The 22,395-nt window shown below is 37.4% G+C and overlaps 4 protein-coding genes across 9 annotated transcripts; 1 reads left to right on the forward strand and 3 right to left on the reverse strand.

Moving 5' to 3' along the window:
• Positions 1–531: 531 nt before the first annotated feature.
• LOC140837382 (uncharacterized) lies at positions 532–3,495 on the reverse strand. Its single transcript, XM_073203516.1, has one exon. The coding sequence runs from the start codon at positions 3,493–3,495 to the stop codon at positions 532–534; it is 2,964 nt and encodes a 987-aa protein (XP_073059617.1).
• Positions 3,496–6,060: 2,565 nt separating this feature from the next.
• On the reverse strand, positions 6,061–8,978 carry LOC140836701 (F-box protein SKIP19-like). 3 transcript variants are annotated; one of them, XM_073202411.1, is made up of 3 exons: positions 8,528–8,978; positions 6,691–7,334; positions 6,061–6,515 (listed from the first exon to the last, which is right to left on the reverse strand). In XM_073202411.1, exons 1-2 carry the CDS (start codon positions 8,884–8,886, stop codon positions 6,707–6,709), a joined length of 987 nt encoding a protein of 328 aa, XP_073058512.1. In that variant the 5' UTR covers positions 8,887–8,978; the 3' UTR covers positions 6,061–6,515; positions 6,691–6,706. The 3 variants fall into 3 exon arrangements, with proteins under 3 accessions (XP_073058512.1, XP_073058511.1, XP_073058510.1); XM_073202410.1 differs by having other exon boundaries at positions 6,684–7,334; XM_073202409.1 differs by having other exon boundaries at positions 6,061–7,334.
• Positions 8,979–9,963: 985 nt separating this feature from the next.
• Positions 9,964–15,328, forward strand: LOC140836702 (protein PLASTID TRANSCRIPTIONALLY ACTIVE 12, chloroplastic). 2 transcript variants are annotated; one of them, XM_073202413.1, is made up of 10 exons: positions 9,964–10,103; positions 10,205–10,275; positions 10,957–11,625; positions 11,984–12,096; positions 12,954–13,213; positions 13,651–13,772; positions 14,331–14,399; positions 14,539–14,595; positions 14,694–14,798; positions 14,986–15,328. In XM_073202413.1, the coding sequence occupies exons 1-10, from the start codon at positions 9,986–9,988 to the stop codon at positions 15,079–15,081; spliced, it is 1,680 nt and encodes a 559-aa protein (XP_073058514.1). In that variant the 5' UTR covers positions 9,964–9,985; the 3' UTR covers positions 15,082–15,328. The 2 variants fall into 2 exon arrangements, with proteins under 2 accessions (XP_073058514.1, XP_073058515.1); XM_073202414.1 differs by having other exon boundaries at positions 14,542–14,595.
• A 1,049-nt stretch (positions 15,329–16,377) lies between these two features.
• On the reverse strand, positions 16,378–19,311 carry LOC140836703 (uncharacterized). Of its 3 annotated transcripts, none has more exons than XM_073202415.1 (6): positions 18,982–19,311; positions 18,636–18,810; positions 17,761–18,285; positions 17,018–17,465; positions 16,865–16,946; positions 16,378–16,779 (listed from the first exon to the last, which is right to left on the reverse strand). In XM_073202415.1, exons 1-6 carry the CDS (start codon positions 19,150–19,152, stop codon positions 16,576–16,578), a joined length of 1,605 nt encoding a protein of 534 aa, XP_073058516.1. In that variant the 5' UTR covers positions 19,153–19,311; the 3' UTR covers positions 16,378–16,575. The 3 variants fall into 3 exon arrangements, with proteins under 3 accessions (XP_073058516.1, XP_073058518.1, XP_073058517.1); XM_073202417.1 differs by having other exon boundaries at positions 19,123–19,310; XM_073202416.1 differs by having other exon boundaries at positions 19,072–19,310.
• Positions 19,312–22,395: the final 3,084 nt, after the last annotated feature.

Genomic DNA, 22,395 nt, shown 5'->3' on the forward strand with positions numbered 1-22,395 from the left:
AGCCTTCTGCTCGAGCTCTGATAAGTTGTAGATATTTCAATATCCTACCATCTTTAGCTTCATACACACCCTTTATCTGCTGTGTTACGAGTTGTGAATCAGAATATATAATTATCCGGGAAGCCCCGACTTCTCGAGCAGCTCGTATTCCAGCTAGCATAGCCTCATACTCGGCCTCATTATTAGTTACTCGGGAGTCAATCCTTATTGCCAATTTGATTTTTTCTCCCGGGGGAGATATCATCACGACTCCTACTCCGCACCCCGCAAGGCTAGACGCCCCATCTACAAAAACCCTCCACACTTCTTCTCTACTAGGCTGGATCATCTCAGATAAAAAGTCTGATAAAGCTTGTGCCTTGATAGCCACTCGTGGTTTGTATTCGATATCGTACTCCCCCAATTCCACCGTCCACTTAATCATTCGCCCGGATACCTCAGCATGGGTCATGATTCTACCAAGAGGGCTGTTGGTAAGAACCACTATTTGATGCGATAAGAAGTAAGGTCTTAGCTTCCGAGCAGTCACGATCAAAGCCAATGCAATCTTTTCTCCACCTCTGTATATCGGAGCTCGGGCCCTTTTAGAGCGTGGCTGACATAATAGACAGGCTTCTGATCAGAGCCTTCTTCTTTGATTAACACTGAACTGACAGCATGTTCTGTAGAGGATAAATACAGGAATAATCGCTCCCCGGGCTCGGGCTTTACTAACACCGGGAGCTCTGCAAGATGAGCTTTCAATTCCTGGAAGGCTTGTTCACATTTATCGTCCCATCCGAAGTGCTTGGCCTTTCTCAAGACTTGAAAGAAAGGATAACTTCTGTGTGCTGATCGGGATATAAACCGAGAAAGGGAAGCAATCCTTCCCGTCAGCTTTTGCACCTCTTTTACAGACTGGGGAGAGGGCATACACAAGACAGATTTTACCTTCTCCGGGTTTACCTCAATTCCCCGATCTGTTACCATGAATCCCAGAAATTTGCCACTCTTTACGCCAAAAATACATTTAGCCGGGTTAAGCTTGATCCCATGTTGCATGAGGGTGGCAAAAGTTTCCTGTAAATCATCAATAAAAGTAGTGACCTCCCGGGCCTTGCTTAAGATATCATCCACATAGACCTCCACGTTCCGCCCCAGCTGTTTCTCGAATACTTTGTCCATAAGACGCTGATAAGTGGCCCCTGCATTCTTCAACCCGAAAGGCATTACAATATAACAAAATGTACCTCCCGAAGTGACAAAACTAGCTTTATCTTGATCTTTTTTGGCCAAGGGAATCTGATGATACCCCTGGTATGCATCCATAAAGCTCAACAGCTCATAGCCCGAGGTAGAATCTACCAACTGGTCAATCCGGGGCAGCGGATAATGATCTTTGGGGCACGCTTTGTTTAGATCGCGGAAATCTACGCACATGCGCCATTTGCCAGTGGATTTAGGTACTAAAACCACATTGGAAAGCCAAGTAGGGAATTGAATTTCCCTAATATGCCCCGCCTTCAGGAGCTCCTTGACTTGTTCTGCTATGACTTTGTCCTTTTCAGGACCAAAGTGCCTCTTTTTCTGCTTCACAGGGTGAGACCCCGGGAGGATGTTTAAATGATGCTCCGATAAAAAGGGGGAAATCCCCGTAAGCTCCTGCTGGGACCAGGCAAACACATGAATGTTAGTTTTTAAACATTTAATTAAACTTACCCGGGTGGTCGTGCCGAGATCCCGAGCCACCCGGATCTGCTGTCCTGGCCCAATCTCCACCGCCTCCTGCTCTTCCTCGGCCACAAAGTGTATCTCCCCTTCCTCCACTATCCTCCCTCCTGTCTCACCTATCTTAGCCCTCTTCCCCTCCTTCTTAGATCTGTTCTGATCCGCTCGGACCGCTTCCACATAACACTTTCTAGAAGAGGGTTGATCTCCCCGGACTTCTCCTACCCTTGCTCCCACAGGAAATTTTATTTTCTGGTGGTAGGTAGACGCTACAGCCCTTAACTCATTCATCGCCGGCCTCCCAAGGATGATGTTATACGATGAGGGGGAGTCCACCATAGTGAAGGAAGTCATCATTGTTTTCTTGAGATCGTGAGAGCCCAAGGTCAGAGGTAAAATAATATCCCCTTCCGGATAAACCACGTGCCCGGCGAAGCCAAAAAGAGCAGTTTCCACTGTTTCCAGGTGATAGCCCTGTAAATCCATCTGCTCAAAAGCATCTTTGAAAATTACATTCACAGAACTGCCTGAGTCCACGAAGACCCGCAGAATGTCATAGTTCGCCACTCGGGCTTGGATCACCAAGGCATCGTTGTGGGGTAGATTCACCCCTCTTAGGTCCTCCGGGCCGAAACTGATGATTGCCTCACTCTTCCTCGATCCTTCCACCTCCAAACACTCTCTCCTACTCCTTGACTTCCTCGCTCGATTGGAGTCTCCATCAGTAGAGCCTCCGGATATCATTTTAATTGTCCCTACAACCGGGGGTGACTTCTTTCTTTGCTCGGGTTCAGGCCCCCTCCTCCTTCCGGGTTCGATTCTAGGATTGTTTCTCACACCCCCTCCCCGGGAACTAGATCCGGGCTGCCTGGACGTCCATGGCGGCACCCTAGACATCTGGGTATTGATAATGGGCCTTGGGAGGGAAGGCACAACATAATTTCCCTTCAGGACTTTGCAATCCTCAATGTTATGATAGCCTAGCTTGTGAAGCGCACAAAATCCCTTTTTCTCCGGCCGGGCCAGTTGATGATCCGGGGCTAAATCCCTACTGCATTCCTGCACCTCCCTCTCTCGGGCAATCTTCAGAGGCACATTATGAGAGAAATGCCCTGAATTGCCCCTCTTTTGTCCCCTCTCCTCGGGCTTAGATACCCGGTCTCCTCTTTCTTTCCTCACCGCTTCCCTCTTTTGTTTCTGGGCTTCCTCCATATTTATGTACTTTTCTGCCCGAGATAACAGATCCTCAAAATCCCCGGGCACTTTTTTGGTGAGTGATTTGAAGAATTCACCCTCTCTCAAACCCTGGGTGAAGGCAGTAGTCTTGGTCTCGGTGGCACAAGACGGGACGTCTAGAGCCACTCTGTTGAATCTTCTGATGTAAGCCCGCAAACTCTCCTCAGGGCTCTGCTTTACCTCAAAAAGACTGAAGGCGGTCTTTTTGTATTTCTTACTACTACTAAAGTGGTGTAGGAATACCTTTTGGAAATCTCGGAACGAATGCAAGCTTTGGGGGGACAAACCCTCAAACCACCTCTGAGCGGAATCCACCAGAGTTGTCAAGAACACTTTGCACTTGATTCTATCAGTATAGCAGTGTAACATGGCCATGTTCTCGAATCTGGCTAAGTGCTCCTCCGGGTCCGCATTGCCATCATAATCTTTTATTTTGGCAGACTTGAAGTTTCCGGGAAGAGGTTCCCGAACAATGATATCGGCAAATGGACATCCCTTTGCCGCGGCCCGGACAGAGCTGCGACTTTCCAGCTGTCCTTCTAGGACCTTCATTTGCTGCTTTAAATCTTTCAACTCCTCTGCTGTAGTCGGAGCCTTCGACCCGGCACTATAATCTTCATTCTCTTCGCTCCCTTCCTCCTCCTCCTCCTTTCGCCCCTGCTCCTGCTCTTGCTCCTGCTCCTGCTCTGGTGGTGTGTTACGTCAAGAAACTTCTTTCCGGGCCATAGCATGAACCATTGCGTCAGCCATCATTTTTTTCAATTCCTCTCGGGTCATGGTTATAAGATTCTGGTCGGTATTATTAACGTTTACTTGTCTGGAAGATTGTCCCCCGTCCGCCTGGGCCCGGGAGTTATCTTGGTCTGTTCTTCTGGTACGAGCCATATCAACGCCTCGAGCTCAATATGATTTCCCACAGACGGCGCCAATGATGTGATCCTCTTGAAATGGGCAAGCCGGGTAAGGAGCTCCAATCGGATCAAATCAACAATTTTTAATGTTTTGGGAATTTTGAGCGAAGACAATGGCTTGAACGGCACCTGCTAACAATGAGAAGAACTCGTGAATGGGCGCTGGAGGGGTTTCCGACGTAGCCACTCCGATGATAAAGTCAGCAGGCTGCTATGATGATGAACTTCGAACAATATTTTAGGAAAAATACATAGAATGATTAAAGTTCCAAAGGCCCCTTTAATGACATTAATACCTGCTATTTATAGGAGAGGAATGGGTAGTTACCTCGATTCCCGCGTCACCTACTAAGTCGGTTCACCATACTAGCTTCTGATGACTTCTCGGACACTCCAAACCCAAGTTGCTCTGGCGGATTAGATTGACTGTAATGATTACACTTGAGTGTGGCTCATTTATCGAGGTAGCTCTATTCTCGAGGTTGCCCAAGTGGGTATCCAACCGAGAACATTCCCTGGACATGTGAGAAGCACCCGGCCAACTCTATGAGGACCCGGGCTACGGATAAAGGATTGCGGATGAAACCATCACACCCGGGAAGGAAAAATTTACCCGGGCATTCACAAAACTACCCGGTACCCTGGTTTGTACCCATGGGATTCCGATGAACAAACTCATATCCTTATAGGGGTATCAGTAAGCTTATCAAAATGTATGAATATTGGCATTTTTGGTAAAAACAATAATAATTTCTGCACAAATATTTGGGGGTTCTTAAAGAATCTAGAAAACGTAAAAATAAACAACTTTCATGGGTTTATTTCATCCTACCTATGCGGACATTGCCCCCATGATAGGATGGATGGTCAAGATTTGTCCATGCATATGTAGGACCCACTTTTTTTTTTTGAAATTGTATGTTTGGCAAGATCTTGACCATCCATCCTCTCATGGAGGCAATGCCCACATGGGTAGGATCTCATTAACCACTTTCATGGGCGTCAGCAAATTAAGATAGATTCTAATTTGATATGATAATCTTGGCAAGATGATTTCGTGGGATCTGTCTTCTCTGTTTGGGCAGCTTTTTGTGTCTATCTACTCCACGACTAGATCAGCTTACAATTAACGGGAAATTTGGGTTCAGTCCCCAGCCGCCATTTTTTTTTGTGTTCAGTCCTTAGGTACTTTTTTAGTACCACATTTCCACATGAAGTGTACCACATTTCCACATGAAATGTACCACATTTTGTATGACATAGTACCACAATTTTGTGGGTAGGGAGTGAAGCCAAAGAAATTTTTTGATTGGGGATTTTTCAATAACTTCCCCTACAATTAATCAAGGGAAACAATATATTTTAAACCAATATAAGAACTTTGGCGATACATGAACTCAATGCATTTGATTTTTTTTTAAAAAAATAAACAGTAAAATTTGAAACTTTTCGTTTCAAGTGGGAAGGCTATGCAAAGAATCCCATCTCAAATTTAAGAATTATATTTAATACACAATTTTTCAATAGGTATGTTTTCACCACTTGGTGGTCGTTACTCGTGAAATGGAATGACAAATATCTATAACGTGATAAAGAATAAATTAATTGGTATGAATAACATAATAATTATTATTTTATTAACAACAGACAATCGTGTTACCAACTTGTGATATAAAATGAAGTCGTACTTGTGGGGATTCTTGAAATCCTGAAACATCCGAGTACATTTCATCAATTTAACATGATGGTGACTGCTGTGCCTCTTTGCGTCGGTTCAAATAATAATTTCAAAAGCATAAACGCAATGATCCTCAATCCCCCTTCTTGCAGATTCTAGAAACGAGGACTGGCTCGATTCATTGCGAGACTTCGTAATGTTCTCTAAAAATATACTATTTTGATATACACAAATAATCTAATAATATACTTTTTTTTATTTCTATTTTTCCATTGATCTGATACAAATATCAGGAAGAAATATATAAGGGCAGATTCGAGTAAAAGTTCAATTATTTCCATGGGAAGAGTACGGAGACAGGGACGTTTCATCAATCGTCTACGTGCATGGTAACTTGTACCTAATGGGTAGGCTGCGCAGACTAATCCTAACCTCTTATATGGTCTATCATCTACGCCCCTTGCCTGGGGATACCAATCAGTAATCAATTATCACTTTAAGGGCATCAAATTTTGATAAGTCAGAATTTTTGAACTAAAGTTATATTACTGTTATCGACCCAAGGAGCCAAGGAGGTCGCTCAAATTACCACCTTGGGATAGAAGATATTAATGAGATTTGGACATTGAGTTTTGAAGAGGCTTCCTCTACTCGAATAGAGAAGTAGAGAGAACACACATGCATTCCAATAAAAGAAACCTCGTTCTTAGAAGAACTTGGCAATCATAACTCTACACCAACCTAGTACTTTAAATACATACTCACGATAAGCAGTTGATTGCTGAGAACTGCTGTGAAAGCCAGGGAAAATGCAAGAACCAAAAGGGGGTGTGAGAAAAATTTAAATCAACTAGATAAAATAGTAGATGGATTCTGAAGAGAGTCTCATCGATCCCTGGTGATGGAGAAAACAAAGACCAACCTGAAATTGACTAAAGAGATCCATTCCAAAATGACTAGAAGCAACATCCACTAGTCAGAACCTTAAAAAAGAAGTTGAACAAACGTCAGTGTCAGTATCTAGAAAATGTTCAACTTAGATGCTTCAATATAAGGAATTATCTAAAATCAACCAAGATCACTGGCTGCCATGCATAAAGTAAATCAACAGAGTAGAGAAATTGTTACTGAACAGCAAATGATTTTCTCACCGTCAACCTGTTCCAACCTCAGATTAGCCACCGTTGCAGAACCAAAACCCATACTCATCGTTATAGTATTCGTCATTACAGTATACATCATTGAAGGGGTCAGTGTAGTCCTCATAATCACCAAGAGAGTAAAGGTCAGAAAAGTCGGATGGAAAGTGGTCATCGTCATATTCGCAGTCATAAATCTCAGCATCCCATTCATAATCAGAAGTAGAGTCACAAGGGTATTTCAGTTCTTTTAGCCGCTGAAAACACCTGCTGCCTAAATCCCCTCTCAGATCAACACTGAAGCATTGCCGGAGGTCAAGTGATTCAAGTTGCGAACAACCATCAAGAATGGCTTCCACTCCCTCGTTCGTCATCTTATTTCCAAAAAGGCGAAGGTGACGCAACGCGGGCATGGATTTTGCAATAGCCGTTGGATACTCATTACCTTCCGAAAGTGGAAATCTGTACCCACGGTCATTAAAGGTAAATGATTTTAATATGGGGCAAGAAAGGCCTATGGCTTCAATGTCTTCAGCGCTGATTGATTTCATAAAGAAGAGGTGCAATTCTTCCAGCTGTGGCATTTTTTTGACTGCTTCACTCAAACCTTTGCCTGATATGTTATAGCAGCATGCAAGCCTCAGACATCTGAGCTGATTTGATCTAGATGAGAAAAATAATTCTCGGAAGATTAGAACATGCAATAACTTAGAAAAACTTTTGAAAAGCAATAAAATATTATATAATCTAGCCAGAGAACGCAAAGCTGTATCATCTCAAGCAAACAACCTTCGAAGTGAAGTACATCAAGATTCTCATGTAAAAATTAATAGAGCACAAACAGCTACGAACCAAGGAAAATACACATGCTCCATGAAAAAACTGAACATAAGGTCACCAGATAGAACAGACAGTTTCACGTCATCACGGAGGAAGTAGAAGCGAGAATCAGAAAGAATTAAAACAATTTATCAAAGGATGCATAATTGAGTCTAGCAAATTAAATTAGTGCATCACGTATTGATCCAACATAAATGTGCAAGACTGTTTGGTGAATGAAAACTTTTAACCAGTACAGTGATACAGCCCTTCTGAACCACAATTACAGATCATGTCAATTGTTTATTCATGCCCACACAAAAATCCAAAACTTTTAAGTTCATCACCACATGGCATTCAATTGATCACTTACAACAAAACAAAAACTCAATTTCGCAGCACTGCAATCCACATGGTTATTGGAAACTGAGTTGGAATCAATTTATAGAACTAATTCTTCCATAATTGTTAGTGAAGTTTATTCTCTTAAATCTGCTTAATCCGCACAGAATTGCATCTATAAGCCACAGTTCGACACCGTATTACACATTATAATAACTCAAATTGAAAAGGATGATCCATATACTGGCTGTAGATAAAGAAGTGAAATCAAGCATCTTCTACAGATAACAAACAACCATAACTTGTATATCAGTACAGCACTTATAGCCTACCAACGGCAGAGCCCAAACCAAAAAACTAACTTTCTAAAGAGCCCCCAAAGCTTATTAGCTAGCCACTCCATATTTTACTACAGAGTCAATGCACAATGCTCACCCCGTGAAGCCCACCTATATTTGATGCATGCACCTTAACCCCTCCGCTGTTCACCAATATTATCCCTTCCCAGATCGCCTGTGACTCTCAACAAGTACAATAATGTTAGGACATGTAACTATCATTAGCACCACACATAATGCAGAAGGACAAATCACAGTGAACATTGTACACATATGGCAACTACCAGCATAGAGAAAGGAACATTACTTCCACAATTTAACAACCACGAATTTCAAAAACAAAAAATAAAACCACACCTCTTGGATATGTAGTGAAGCAAGTCATCGGTACCGAAATATTCAACATTAATGTCCAGCAGCTGTCCGAGGCTACGATCCACCGCATGACGGCAAATGATTTCCGGATCGTAGGACATGTCGTCTATATTAGACAAGTCAATCACTCGCCACATGGCTGGATCACGGCACAAACTCCGCCATGTGGTACACACTTTCTGTGCACTCTCAAGTAACTCTACGCAGCTGAGCCTTTGTAGGATATTCGCAGTCACATCTGTAGGGAGTTCCGTCCACGGAGGCGCTGGTGAGGAGGGAACAGCCGCCGTAATCTTCTTCTTGCGTTGTGGCCTCTTGATCTTGAATTTCTTTTTGCCCATGGTGATTTTTAGGGTTTCAGTTCCACGAGGAGAGGATTTTTTACTCTTCTGAAACTGACGATCTATTTGTTTCCTTACTTCCTTTTCTTATGTATATATTTTTCGTTTAATTTCCTCCATTTTCTCTTCCGGTTGAGTCTTATGTGAGATCGTCTCACGGATCTTAATCTGTGAGACGGATCAACTTTATACATATTCACAATAAAAAGTAATAATCTTAGCATAAAACGTAATACTTTTTCATGGATGACCCAAATAAGAGATCCGTCTCACAAATACGATCCGTGAGACCATCTCACACAAGTTTTTGTCATTACAAAATGGTATTAATTTATTTAAATTAAAGTATTTATTTACTTATTTAAATTGGTAATTATTACTTGTGAAAATAATAAAAGAAAGTCGATAAAAAAAATAATAAAAAAAAGAATGAAGTAAGATCGATTATAGAGGTGAAAATTATATTGTGAAGAAAAAAGAGAAAATGATTGGTCTTCTCCACTATTTTTTTTTTGCGTTTTTGATTTAGAGAGTATTCAAATTATGATTTTGGTGTAATAATTTTTATTTTTTTTAATCTTATTTTTCTTAAAATACTGATATGACATTGAAAATATCGATGTCATACCAAAATTTTTGATTTGAAACGAAAAAAGTTGGCATATCCGACATCACGTAAAAAAAAATTAGATCAAAACAATAGAAAATTAAAATTATTGTGCAAAGATCAAAGTTTGGTAACTTAATGGACAAAACCCGGAAGACAAAAACTTATGTGAGACGATCTCACGGGTCGTATTTTGTGAGACAAATCTCTTATTTGGGTAATCTATGAAAAAATATTACTTTTTATGCTAAGAGTATTACATTTTATTGTGAATATCGGTAGGATTAACCCGTCTCACTGATAAATATTTGGAGACTCACTCACAAGATACCTATTCAACCCGAAAATTGAACAAAAACAGATGAAAAAAATTAATTTATTTCCCAAAATAAAAATGGCATATCTTTGAAATGAATAATAACAAAATTAATAACGACCCGACCCTTTTGAGATGAATAATAACCCAATTAACTTGTGACCCGACCCTGTTGTATGTTTATCCTCTCTTTTCCTTCTTTTCTTTGGCACCAAGATCAGCTCACTTCACAGGACACTTGTCCACGGGCATTTCAGTACGAGGACATGGCTTCTGTTTCGTGGTTTTATCAAGGTATCCGTTCACTTTTTTATCCCACTTTGTGTTTATTCTAAAGGAGTAGACTTTATTTTCTTTTCTTTCTTTATTTTTATTTTTTGTTCATTCTGTTTCAGATGGAGGATTGAGAAGTATGGTTTCAGTGGAAGGGGCTGTCACCAAGAAGTCCTTCAACGATAATTTGAAGGTCTGTTTTCCTAACTTTCTTGCTGTTCTTGAATATTTCTTGTTAGTTTACTGTGTTCTGCCTGCTTGTGCTTGATACAAGCTGGTGAAAAGTTTTCTGGAACTCCAGAATCATGTTCTCTCTTCTTGATATGTTTATAGAAATTTTATGTGGAATTCAGGAATATCCCTCCTCTTTCTTCATAAGTTAGTTTTTTTCCTTACGATTTCAAGATTCGTCTTATATTCTCTTGGTGAATGTGTCAATATTTGATTTTGAATTCTATTTTCTGGACGATTTTCTTGAGTGATTGAATAGGAAGTTATATTGTATCTGAGATTCAAGATTTCTCTCTCTTGAACAGTGGTAATTGCTTTGGGAGTCCATATTCTTGATCCACCGGATTCCATGGGTGTGACCTTTCTAAAGAAGGATACTTTGTAAAACATACTTTGCTGATTGTATGAGCTGGTCCTTTTATGAATGGATTTATTAATGACCCTGTTTGAATTTTGTGCGCATGCTTGCAATGTTTTTTGTTATCGATCTTTGCCGAGGGACATTAAAAGAACTGGACTCTTATGAGTATGGAATGCTAATTTTTTAATATGCACAATTGTGTTGAGGTGATTCATTTATTGCCACATTTTTTAGCTCCTTCGAGAGCTTTTATCCTTCATGATCATCAGTTGGATTGTCCAGATACTATCATCTCCTGCTCCTGCATCAGCTTGGAAGTTTAGAGTTGGCACCAGCAGTCCACTTAATAAACCATTGTTACTTCCTTCTATAAAGTGTGAGAATACCGATAAGGAAGACTCTTTTATTCAAGTATCAGTCGAACGTTTCCCTTATCACAGCTATATGGACTCCACATCTGGACAACTTGAGCCAGCTTCGGGTGCTCGTGCAAGTATTCCCAGGGAAGATTTATGGCCAGAAGGCACATCCAGCCAAGTAAGGGCGGACAGGGCTCCTGAACCAAAAGGTGTCTCTACTGGGAAACCCTCCTTCGGAAAAAAACCTGGAAGTAGAAGGAAAAAGTACAAGTCTTCAGCAGCTGCTACGAAGTCTTCAGAATTGAGCGTGGTTCCAAATGATCCTGTCGAAACTGAGTCTTTGGAGGATTCACCTGATGAACCTAAAGATCTCTTGTCTGAGTTTGTTGTTTATCAGACAGAACCTGAGGAAGAAGAGTTGACCGGATATGAACTGGACAAGAAAATTGGGAATCCACATCCCTTTATCGATCCAAAAACTGAGAAACCAATAGAAGAGCCACTTTCAAATGAAGAACTGTGGTGGAACTGGAGAAAACCCGAAAAAGAACAGTGGTCTAGATGGCAGAGGAGACGCCCAGACGTTGAGACGGTGAGTTCCAACATTCTATTTGGATCAAGGAAAGATAAATATAATTGCAAAAATATAATCATAGGACAAACAAAGTAACAAACAAGTGATTTATCGAAAGCCATTTAGCTTGCTAGGACTCTAAGAATATTACATTAACAGTATTTCACTAAAAATTGCCCGGGTCACTTTTTTCTGATACTGGAGGCTGAGCTGTGTAAACCTAACTTTATATGGTGAGATCACAATGAGCGCCAATGGCTTAATAAGTAAAGTTTACTCTAGGAATAATGTTATTTTTTGAGCATGTATTACTGTCTGGCAAATTGTACACCTGAGCTTGAGTCACCGACTTACTTTCCTATCGTTTGTATGTCAGGTATTTCTCAAAGCTATGGCAGAAACTGGACAAATAAAGCTTTACGGAGACGAGCCAACACTTACTGAGTGTTCTCTTTTTAGAGCTAGACGACACATTTATAAAGAAGAGAGGTATTAGAATATTTGATATTCAATATGACACTCGTGTTTCCTCCTTTTATTTTATCTCATGCTGTTGTAACTCTTAGGCTTGGAAAGGTGAAGCTGTTTGGAATCAATTCATTGACATGGATGTCTTGACAAGTTAACGAGTTTTTCAATCTTAGAGGATCATCTTGAACTATTCATGTCCATTAAAGATGAGAATAAATCTGATAAGGATTGTTTCGTGTATATAATATCACAGTTTTAAACTACATATCATTCAGACATAAATTTCAATCGACCACCCTTTTGAACTTTTTGAAACCAATATTGTTTTCTCTGTCCTGAATGTAAACTCTTATTTTGTCTTCCTTTTCTTCTCTTCTCACTACAATGGATTTCTACACGAAGAAAATTGCCCATCTGCCTCTGTGTACTATGTGAAATGTTTTATCAATCTATTCATGTTTTTTTGGTATTTTCATATTATAACTGAAACATTAATCAAATTTTGGTTTTTGACAGTGTGCTTAAAAGAGATATATTTTGTATTTGTTCTTGGACAAAATATTGTTTTGACATGGCGATGTAACAATCTACCTTATTGTTTTTCTTGTGACCTCGCGTGGACTCCGGATCAACCTTCCAACTCTTGCAAGGAAAAGATGGATGTAATTCTAAAAATAGGAACATATTGTACTGAATGGCACGTGAAATGATTCAGGAATTTTTGAAAAATTCTCTTTCTGATTTTAGGTTACATTAAAAAGAACTTCTACATATATGGAAAAATTTGTCCTTGGCTCGGCTCTTCTGTGTATTCATCCAACTAAGTAGCTATGGCTATCATGTTTGGATTTGTGAACCATGAAGTGATTTTGTAGGCTTCAGGAAGAACAAGAAAAATTGGAAAGAGTTGGCCCCATTGCATACTACTCAGAGTGGGTTAAAGGCTGGAAAAGAGACACTACACGGGAAGCAGTTCAAAAGCATTTTGAAGAAACCGGTGAAGATGAAAATGAGCAGCTTATTGAGATGTTATCACACCAAACTGACAGGGAATTTCGCATCATGATGGGTACTGATATCCGTATTCGTCGGGATCCGTTAGCAATGAGAATGAGAGAGGACCAAATAAAGCAAAGTATAAGCTCCTCATTATCCATTTTCCTTTCCCTGCTTTAATTCCATTATTTTATAATGTCACATTCATATCCTCACATGCATACCGAATTGTGATTTGTTGAATTTTAATGTATTAGAAATATGGGTACAGTTGGTGCTGCACTACATTGCATGGTTCAGTTGTAAAAAGGCCCATATGACTATATCCACCAAACAATGGCAACAGTGCTAAACTATATTGATCTTAGTTTGAGTTGCAATCATTACATCGTTATAGATATGAACAAATAAATATGGTATGAAATCTTTTCTAACAATAAAATTGCATCAAACATATATCCTGATCTTAATGTTTTCAAATTTGATGCCATTATATGTTTTTTGATTTCTAGCTTTGTATTCCTTCTGCTGTAGCTTGTATTCCTTCTGTCTGACTTTCCTTTGTTATTTTGTCAGTATGGGGTGGAGATCCTGTTTACCCAACTATAAACTATATTCAGGATCCAGATGAGGTGATTGATTTTAGAGGTCCAGAGTTTCACGAACCAACTCCAGACATGCTCGATTATCTGAAAGAGGTTTTGACAATTGATTTCTTATATATCTCTTGCCATTAATTTTTAGCAGCACATGATTTCAATCTCCAGCTTTCGTATTTTTCTCTTGTTTAGATTTAGATTTAAATGAGCTACTTGGCGATGTTTTTATCTCCAGTAATTTGTTCCATTTCGCCTTATGGCCTTTCTAGTTTCAGTTCCTGATTGTGCTGCACCTTCCCCATTATTTATAGCAGCTAAGCAATCATGTTTCCTACTTACTCAGACTGGCCTAAACAACATGCTGACCAATGTAAAATATCAAGGTTTTTTAGTTTTAAGCCATGCTTGGTATTAATATTAAAAAAAATTAATCTAAGAGGTTGATTTCTTGGTATTCTGCTTGCTTGACTTGTAAAATAATTTGGTGACTGAGATTAAACCGAGTGGCAAGGTATTTTTAAATAACATTGGATATGATGAATACTTTATGTACGCTACTTAAATAACAAAACTTTCATGGTTATTCCATGCAAGAAATTGTTGTTTGACAGATACAGTTCAGAAGGTTTTTAATCACCTGTGCAAAACTTCTTTCAGCATGGCAAAATAATAACTAGAGAAGAGTTGGAGAAAATCCTGGCTGGAGAGAAAAGGGAAGAAGTTGAGGTAACATACTGTAGTCATATTATCTATCCTTGGTGAATTTGAAAAGTGTAGTTTTGTTTGAACTACAAGTCCTGGATATGTGAAGATTTGAATCATTTTAATTTTGTTACCTATTCTTTATTTGCACTATGTTCTATAGCAGATGGCAGATATGGATGAAGCAATGGCACGAGCTGTTGATATAGGCGAAAATGATGTGAGCTATGAAATATTTTAGTTATTTTGGTTGCCGTTTTGATTTTTTCCTTGAACCATGAAAAGTTTGTTATATATTTTCACGAATTACATTGACAGGATGAAGGAGAAGAAGGTGAGGATGAAGGAGAGGATGCCGGGGATGAGAAAGTTACACGCAATTGGAGCATTTTAAAAAGTAATGTAGAGCTGCGGAAGTCGAAGGTAATTCAACTTCTATTCAAACGACAGCGGGAAGGCGAATATGATCTATCATCCCCACTAAATAAATTTACAGTTGACATGTAATTTTCCGAAAATGCGAGTTTTGAACTTTGTGATGACCAATTAGCCTTTGGTTATCTTGATATTTTCTTAGTGTTAGTGATATGCATTTCCTTCTTCATTGCAGGGTAAACCTAAAAAGGACAGTAGCATGTCTTTGGATGAAGCTATAGACGATTCAGAAAACTTAACAGACTTTCTTTTAGACTTTGAAGAAGAATAGTTATGCCCATCTGGAATTCTTCCATCGATCCATGGCTTGGAAGGTTTGGTTTACTATGGCTTAGGTTACCCTTTCTGCTGTACGAATGAAGCATATATGACCCAAGTTACTGGCAAAAGTGGTCGATTTTCGTTCCTTCACATAGGAGGTTTTTCTTGGCGAGGTTAGATCGACATAATGTCTCGTTGTTTTTGTTTCAAAAATTCATGAATAACCTTCTTTTATCAAGTTAAACTAATTATTTGAATCGATTTTCTTTTGTTATTTGATCGAAGAATGTGAAAACGTGACCGAGTAGGTTGAGTTCTTATTGCAATGACATGCTAGATTTAAAGGTCCAAAGTAAATTTGGTTATGCATATTCACGTAAAAAAGTGGAACACATGTGTTCAAATTAAAATTGAGCACTTGGATCTAGCACGAGTTGAGCTATTCGTTTTATCGGATGGACCCATTTTTTGTACCCGATTATTTAAATTAAACTTACAAAATATAGAAGTCATCGTTTCGCAATTCCTTAAATTTTTGGTAAGAAATACAAAATTATGGAGTTGTTTATTGTCTGGAATGAATTTTAGACAAACAATGTAATTAACTTATTATTGGAGACATTAATACAGGAAAATATTAAATTCTAATAACTTAATATTGTTGTGATATATGTAGAAAAAGGGAAATTATTGTCGACGGATTCACTGTTTTTTGTTTTGTTTTTTTATGTTTTTTTATTCAAAAAATAATTTTGAATCGTGTCTTTTATTATTAAAAAATAGCCCTAACTTGTATGTTTTTTGGTTAAAATATTGTGTGAGACGATCTCACGGGTCGTATTTTGTGAGACAGATATCTTATTTGGGTCATCCATGTAAAAGTACTTACTTTTTATGCTAAGAGTAATATTTTTTATTGTGAATATCGGTAGAGTTGATCCGTCTCACAGATAAAAATTCGTGATATCGTTTCTCAATAGACCTACTCATGTTTTTTTTCATTAGTGCGTGCTATTTAAGAGGTCTATATCATCCAACACATGATTATCACCTCGAGATTAATTAATCGATGACTATTATTTTTCTGAAATGTACAAGGCTTGTCTAGGAGTTAATTTCAAACGAGAAAACAAAAGTATTTTAATTTTTCTTTGGATCAAATAAACCACATTTTGTTTGATAAATTTTAAATATATATTAAAGGAAAATTGACTTTAGGGTCAACTTCAAAATTTTTACAAATTTAGACTTTGAGGTAGAACCTATTTATAGATTCTTGGACGCAAGGTTTAAATGGAGGCAGAAATGAATTAACAGCTACTACAATTACAACCAAGCACGTTAACTTTTAGATTGTCAATGGATACAAAATAAGTTCCCAATACAGGATAACAATCCTCCGTTGGTATGGCTTATGTGCCAACGGAGATCACTTATGCACATCATGCAAAAAAATTTGATTGATCTCACGAACAATTTCGTTGTGCATTGCCTACATCTATAATCACAACCATCCACAGCATATAGAAAGATTTGAGGGGATTCGACCAGTCTGGCGAATGTACTCGGCCTGTGCAGTAGTTTTTTCTGCTAGCTGATTCTTTCTACATTCGGCAACAGCCCTTTTTTCCTCCGACTTCTGTCTCGCCAATGCTATCTTCTTTACCATCTTTGCCTGAGCTTCTGCTTTCCTTTGCTCAATTTGGGCCTGAAAGTCAAATTTCACTATTTCAGTCACATCTATAACCCATGCTTCGTTTGGAGTTCGTTTTTAAAAGTGCCGATATTCCTACCTCAATCTTCCTCATTTCTGCGTCAAGCTTTGCTTTCTGCTGGCTCTCCCACGCTTGGATTCTTATTTCCTCTTGTTTAAACCTGACAGTTTGATTCATTCGATCAAAATTGTGATTTTATGATAGTCTAAATCCAAAAAAATTAGATTAAACCTTGCAGCATGTTTAGATTTCTCAGCTTCTTCCCATGCAGCAGCTCGTTTCGCATACTCAATCTGTTCAACCTCGCTACTACCACTAGTTTCATTCCCGGATAAATTCTTTTCATTCTCACCATCTCTTGCCCAAGCAGCAATATTCATCTTACCAAGCTGGACACCAAGGGCTACAATTTCCCTTCTTGCTTTGAGTTTCATTTCTTGTTCGGACAAATCCTTTTCCCCATATTCATCTGAATTTTGTGTTGCACTACTTGTGGGATTTTCGGTTTGTGTTGGTACAGGCTCTTGTCTTCGAGGACTAGATGGTATAGAAGAAGTTGGGCTACGAATTGGGGTTGTTGAACTGACAGGAGTGGCACTTCTTGATGGATCTTGACTCGGAATAGGCGTCATTTCAGTTCCTGTATCTCTCATTGACACCGATCTTATCCCCGAAACGCCTGAAAATTTGCCAAGAAGTTAGTGAGAGCCATTTCAGAAAGTCCAGAATAACATTTTTTTATTGTACCAACACATTTCAACTTTATCAATCCACTTCCAAGATACAAATGATTCAAAGTAAAAGGTTTCTTATTTATCCAAGAACAGTAGTAAAAAAAAACCCGCATTATATACCCGAGCTTCGATCAATCTGTCAAATCCAAAGAGTAACTTAACGGTAACGATTTGAAGTTCATTTTCCCCTTAATATGCCAAGTAAATAACTCATAGATGAACTGAAAATGCACACATCACCTGTCTTTTCTTCTGTCACGCTCTTCATACAGGGCAACTCCATATCATCCACTTCGAGCAAATCCTCACTCTCATGGAAATCAACCCGTTTCACAGATGGCTTATTATCAAAACCAGCAGCAGACTCTGGTGCAACTCTGACCATATTAGGCCCTATGGGCCGGTTCACTAGAATTTGTTGATTGGTCTTTTTTGATACATGCACATTTTGCCTATTCATAATCCACTTCTCCGCATCATTCCACTTGGACGACATTGGTCTTGACAAGGATCTTGTAATCGATTGGTGCAGAGATCTCTCCCCTTTATGGAACTCGAAGCTTGATGTACTATCGTAATCAAGACTTTCTTCTTCATAATTTCGAACCGGATGCACTGAATTCGAATTACTGGCATCAACCATAGAAACTAGCTGAATTCTAGTATGACCAGCATCCCTTAGCCCATGATCCTTCAAATGCGACAAATTTCCATCTTCTTGCTTCGAATTATCAAATTTACTTGGCGGAATTCCTATAGTGGAAACTGGAAAAAGATGGACACGGGCCAAAAATCAGCACACCAAGAATTTAAAATTAGAGTTTGCAAATCGATTCAAAGATTTGCAGTTGCTTCAGGGAACAATAAGTGCTCATTATTGTTAGGGATTAAAGCCTACCACTAATTATTACAGATTCACCACATAAATGTGCAATTATTACAGAACCCAAAAGCAGATTACTTCGGATCCAATACCAACATCTGAAAAAAGAAAGCTCCAGTCAAAGCTAGGTTTGGTCCCCTAAGAATTTGAATTGAAGCAAAAAACCAAAACCAAAACCAAAACCAAAAACAAAACAAAAAAAAAATAGAAGAAAAGAAGAAAAAATCCAAACCTTCTTCCCCAAAATCATCATCATCCGGCGCCAACAGACCGTTCTTGACAAATTCTGTATCCTCAAGCTTAGAAGGAGATGTTCTTGAAGAATTACAGTTTGATCCGTCCGTTTTCTTCTGATTGTGCGACCCTATAAGCTTAATCCTCAACTTACTCGGAGAAATCATGCCAGTCTGCATTAAGCAAACAGCGCATTTTATTTTATTTTTACGATACTGAAAAATTTTGACACATCCCACCAAAGAAAAATCTCCTAAAAGTTGGCATACTACATAAATCCCATCTCAGCAATATTTCAAATATCATTTCTTCAAAAAATAAAACATGAATAACCCAATGCTTACGAAAAAAATCACTTTACGCGAACACCATCTTGAATAAAACAAAAATCCTGCGCAACGCAAAAGACAAATGCAAGCAAAATAACAAGCTACCACTATGGTCAATTCAGCTGTTTCACAAAAGAAAAAAATATGTATATATGCCTGAGCTTTGTGTATCCTTTCGTACTCCATAGGATCCTTGTCTGTATTTCGCAATCTCTCTCACTCTCTCACACACACATACAAACACACACCACAACACAGCGAATCCAGAGAGAGAAGAAGCCAAAGCTCTATGATGACAGAGCTCCACTGTGAGGGAGAGAAATAACACTATCAACGAAAAGTTGGTTGCTAAATCAACGGTGGCGATCTTACATTGATTTTTATAGTTTTCTTTTTATTTTATGACAAAAACTTGGGTAAGATGGTCTCATGGATCATATTTGTGAGACAGATCTCTTATTTGGGTCACCCATGAAAAAGTATAACTTTTTATGCTAGGAGTATTACTTTTTATTGTGAATATAGGTAGGGTTGACCCGTCTCACAGATTATGATCCGTGAGACGGTCTCACATGAGACTCACTCTTATTTTATTTGGGTTTTCTTAATTTTACATGAGCTTTGAATTATTAATGGTTTATTGACAAAAACTTGTGTGAGACGGTATCATTGAGAGTATTATTTTTTATTATGAATATCGATAGAGTTGACTCGTCTCACAGATAAATATTCGTGAGACCATCTCACAAGAGACCTACTCTTTATTTTAAAATTGGAGTGTTTTTTTGTAAATTATAATAAATCAAACACGAGCACTTAGCAGAACAATCAGCATTTTATACATATTAATATGGTCAAAATTATTATAATACTGTTTCATGGTTCAATTTTGTAATAAAACTAATCTGTAATCTGGATTAACGTGAATGATGTGAGGAAAAATTATAATAAGGAAGAATATTCTGACATTTTTTAAACAAATTATATTTTGTTGTTACACACAAAATATTTCAAAAGGAAAAATAATTATTATTATGATTGAATTGAGATAAAAAGTTGTTATAATTACATCTCCAATTCGAAATCAAATTTCAAATTTAAGATATTGATGTATGAATTACAAATCATAAAAAAATTCATTATTTTAATAAAGTTATAATCCAGCTAGCCTAGAGTTGACTATGATTATATAAACATTGAAATATTTAATATTTAAGAGGAATTTTACAAAAGATAAGATTATATGAAAATATTTGTAGAATATCAGTTAAAATATAATCACAAAATTTTTTATCAGACGTTCTCAGAGGTCAATTTTTAGAGATATATCTTTTATTTAGATTATTAATAATTTTTTTATTAATATAAATAAAATTAATTCGTCTCACATATTAAAATCTGTGTATTGAATGATACGATGTGTATATATAGTCCAAAAAACTAGTCAAAGTAGAGATAATGTGTACACTTGTACCAATGCCCTCCATATTTTGGCCAGTAAAAGGGCTACAGAATTCCATAACGCAACTGTCCTTCAATACTCTTCATAAATCCCTTTCCAAAAATAAATAATCGAAAATAACGTCTCTTCGGTGAAAAATCCTCGATCAAAACATTTTTTTGGGTTCACTTTCTACCCACAAAATTATGGTAATATGTCATACAAAATATGGTACACTTCATGTGGAAATGTGGTACTAAAAAAATATCCAAGGACTGAACACAAAAAAATCGACGGTTAGAGACTGAAGTCCAATTTCCCGCCCTCTAAATTCTGTTTTGAATGCTTTATTTATTTACTTTAATCCATTTCTAATCCTATATATATGAGCGATTAATCCAAAGGTCGTCGTTCCACCGGATGTAAGTGTGTTATACTCGTTGCAGCGTAGTTTAAAACATCTTGAATAATTAGAAAACATTAAAATTTTTGGTATAAAATCAATGAGTTTTTAAATCTATGAATTTTAAAATATCAAGCATATTTATCCAATTTATAAAGATTATATGCTTTATTTTTTAAAAAATTCGTAGAATCAATGTATAATTTTGATATATTTTATCACGTTCAATTCTAAAGAGTCAAGACATAAATAGATACTATTGACGAAGAATATATCAAAATTATATATATAAAGTTTAACTTTCCCGAATTTCGATCTATATAAAGCGATTTTTTTTTTTTTGAGTCTTTTAATGCAATGATGACGATTAATATTTACAATTATGCTTATGGCCCATGTGATCACGTAACCCCATACAAGAATTGCCCAGGGAACTTGTCTTGCTATGCAACAAACAAACCCAATAGCCCCCCACACTCGAATTCTATTATTTTAAAGAAATTAATTAATATAAATTAAATATTTTTTTGTATAAATATAAATAAATCCCAAATGTTTGTAGACAATCAATCAACCAGTTTTATAAACAAAATATACACGTTATTCGGGGGAATTATCACATTCGTCGGTGAACAATAAACTGTCTTATTTTCCATTTTGTCCTATATTTTTTTTATTAAAGTTGAATTTTAATTATGCAAATTTATTTATTTTTGGTTTTTTTTTTTTAAATCCTATTTCAAATGTGGAATGACACGAAGACAGAAAATGCTGACACGACAACGAAATTGTCGATGTAAAATATGACTGAAAATCAAAACAAAAAAAGGAAGTTTCAAAACTAAGGCTCAACTTTGAAATATGAGATGGATTGTTTTCTCTTGTTTGCTTCCATTTGTCATAAAAAGTAGTCTTAAAAATTCAACAAGAGAAATCACCTAACACTTTAATGGTTTGAATAGTAAAATATCTGACTTATTCTAACTAAGAGTTTGAATTTGTTGAGAATGGATAAAATAAGTGTCAACCAATTCAAGATCGTGATTTTTTGTGGTTCGAAATCGTTGAGTACAATAAATGTTTATGCTGAATAGATAAATCACAACATGACGTTTGAGATGTTGTACGATTTAAAGTATTGGACTATTATCACAAATTGTGACTTTTTGAGAAAACGAACATTTGTTTGAACTAAATAAATAAATAAATTTATGTTTTGTGAGGATATTGATATAAATGACCGATTTACTCATACGAGAATACAGTAAAATGTTTACGTCGTTTTATACATGACTGCTCGTCAGACATATAAATCGTAATACGATGAATTAGTTGTTGAATTACATGATTTTGACTCGTAAATTTTAATACAAATATTCCTCGATTCTACCATGTGTAAATGTTCAAGAAATAGAAATGTGAACAAGGTTGGCACATAGGTTTCCTCTGTCCAAAGATGGACCTAGTGTTTGAACTGGTAAATTATTATTTTTTAATTACAGTAATGACAATGATACTGAAAAATAACGAATTTGGATGGAGTTATTATTATCGTTAGTTACCGATATATGCGTTGCACGTGTTT

Source organism: Primulina eburnea, chromosome 7 (assembly GCF_022965805.1).
Source record: "Primulina eburnea isolate SZY01 chromosome 7, ASM2296580v1, whole genome shotgun sequence".
Classification (NCBI taxonomy): Eukaryota; Viridiplantae; Streptophyta; class Magnoliopsida; order Lamiales; family Gesneriaceae; genus Primulina; species Primulina eburnea.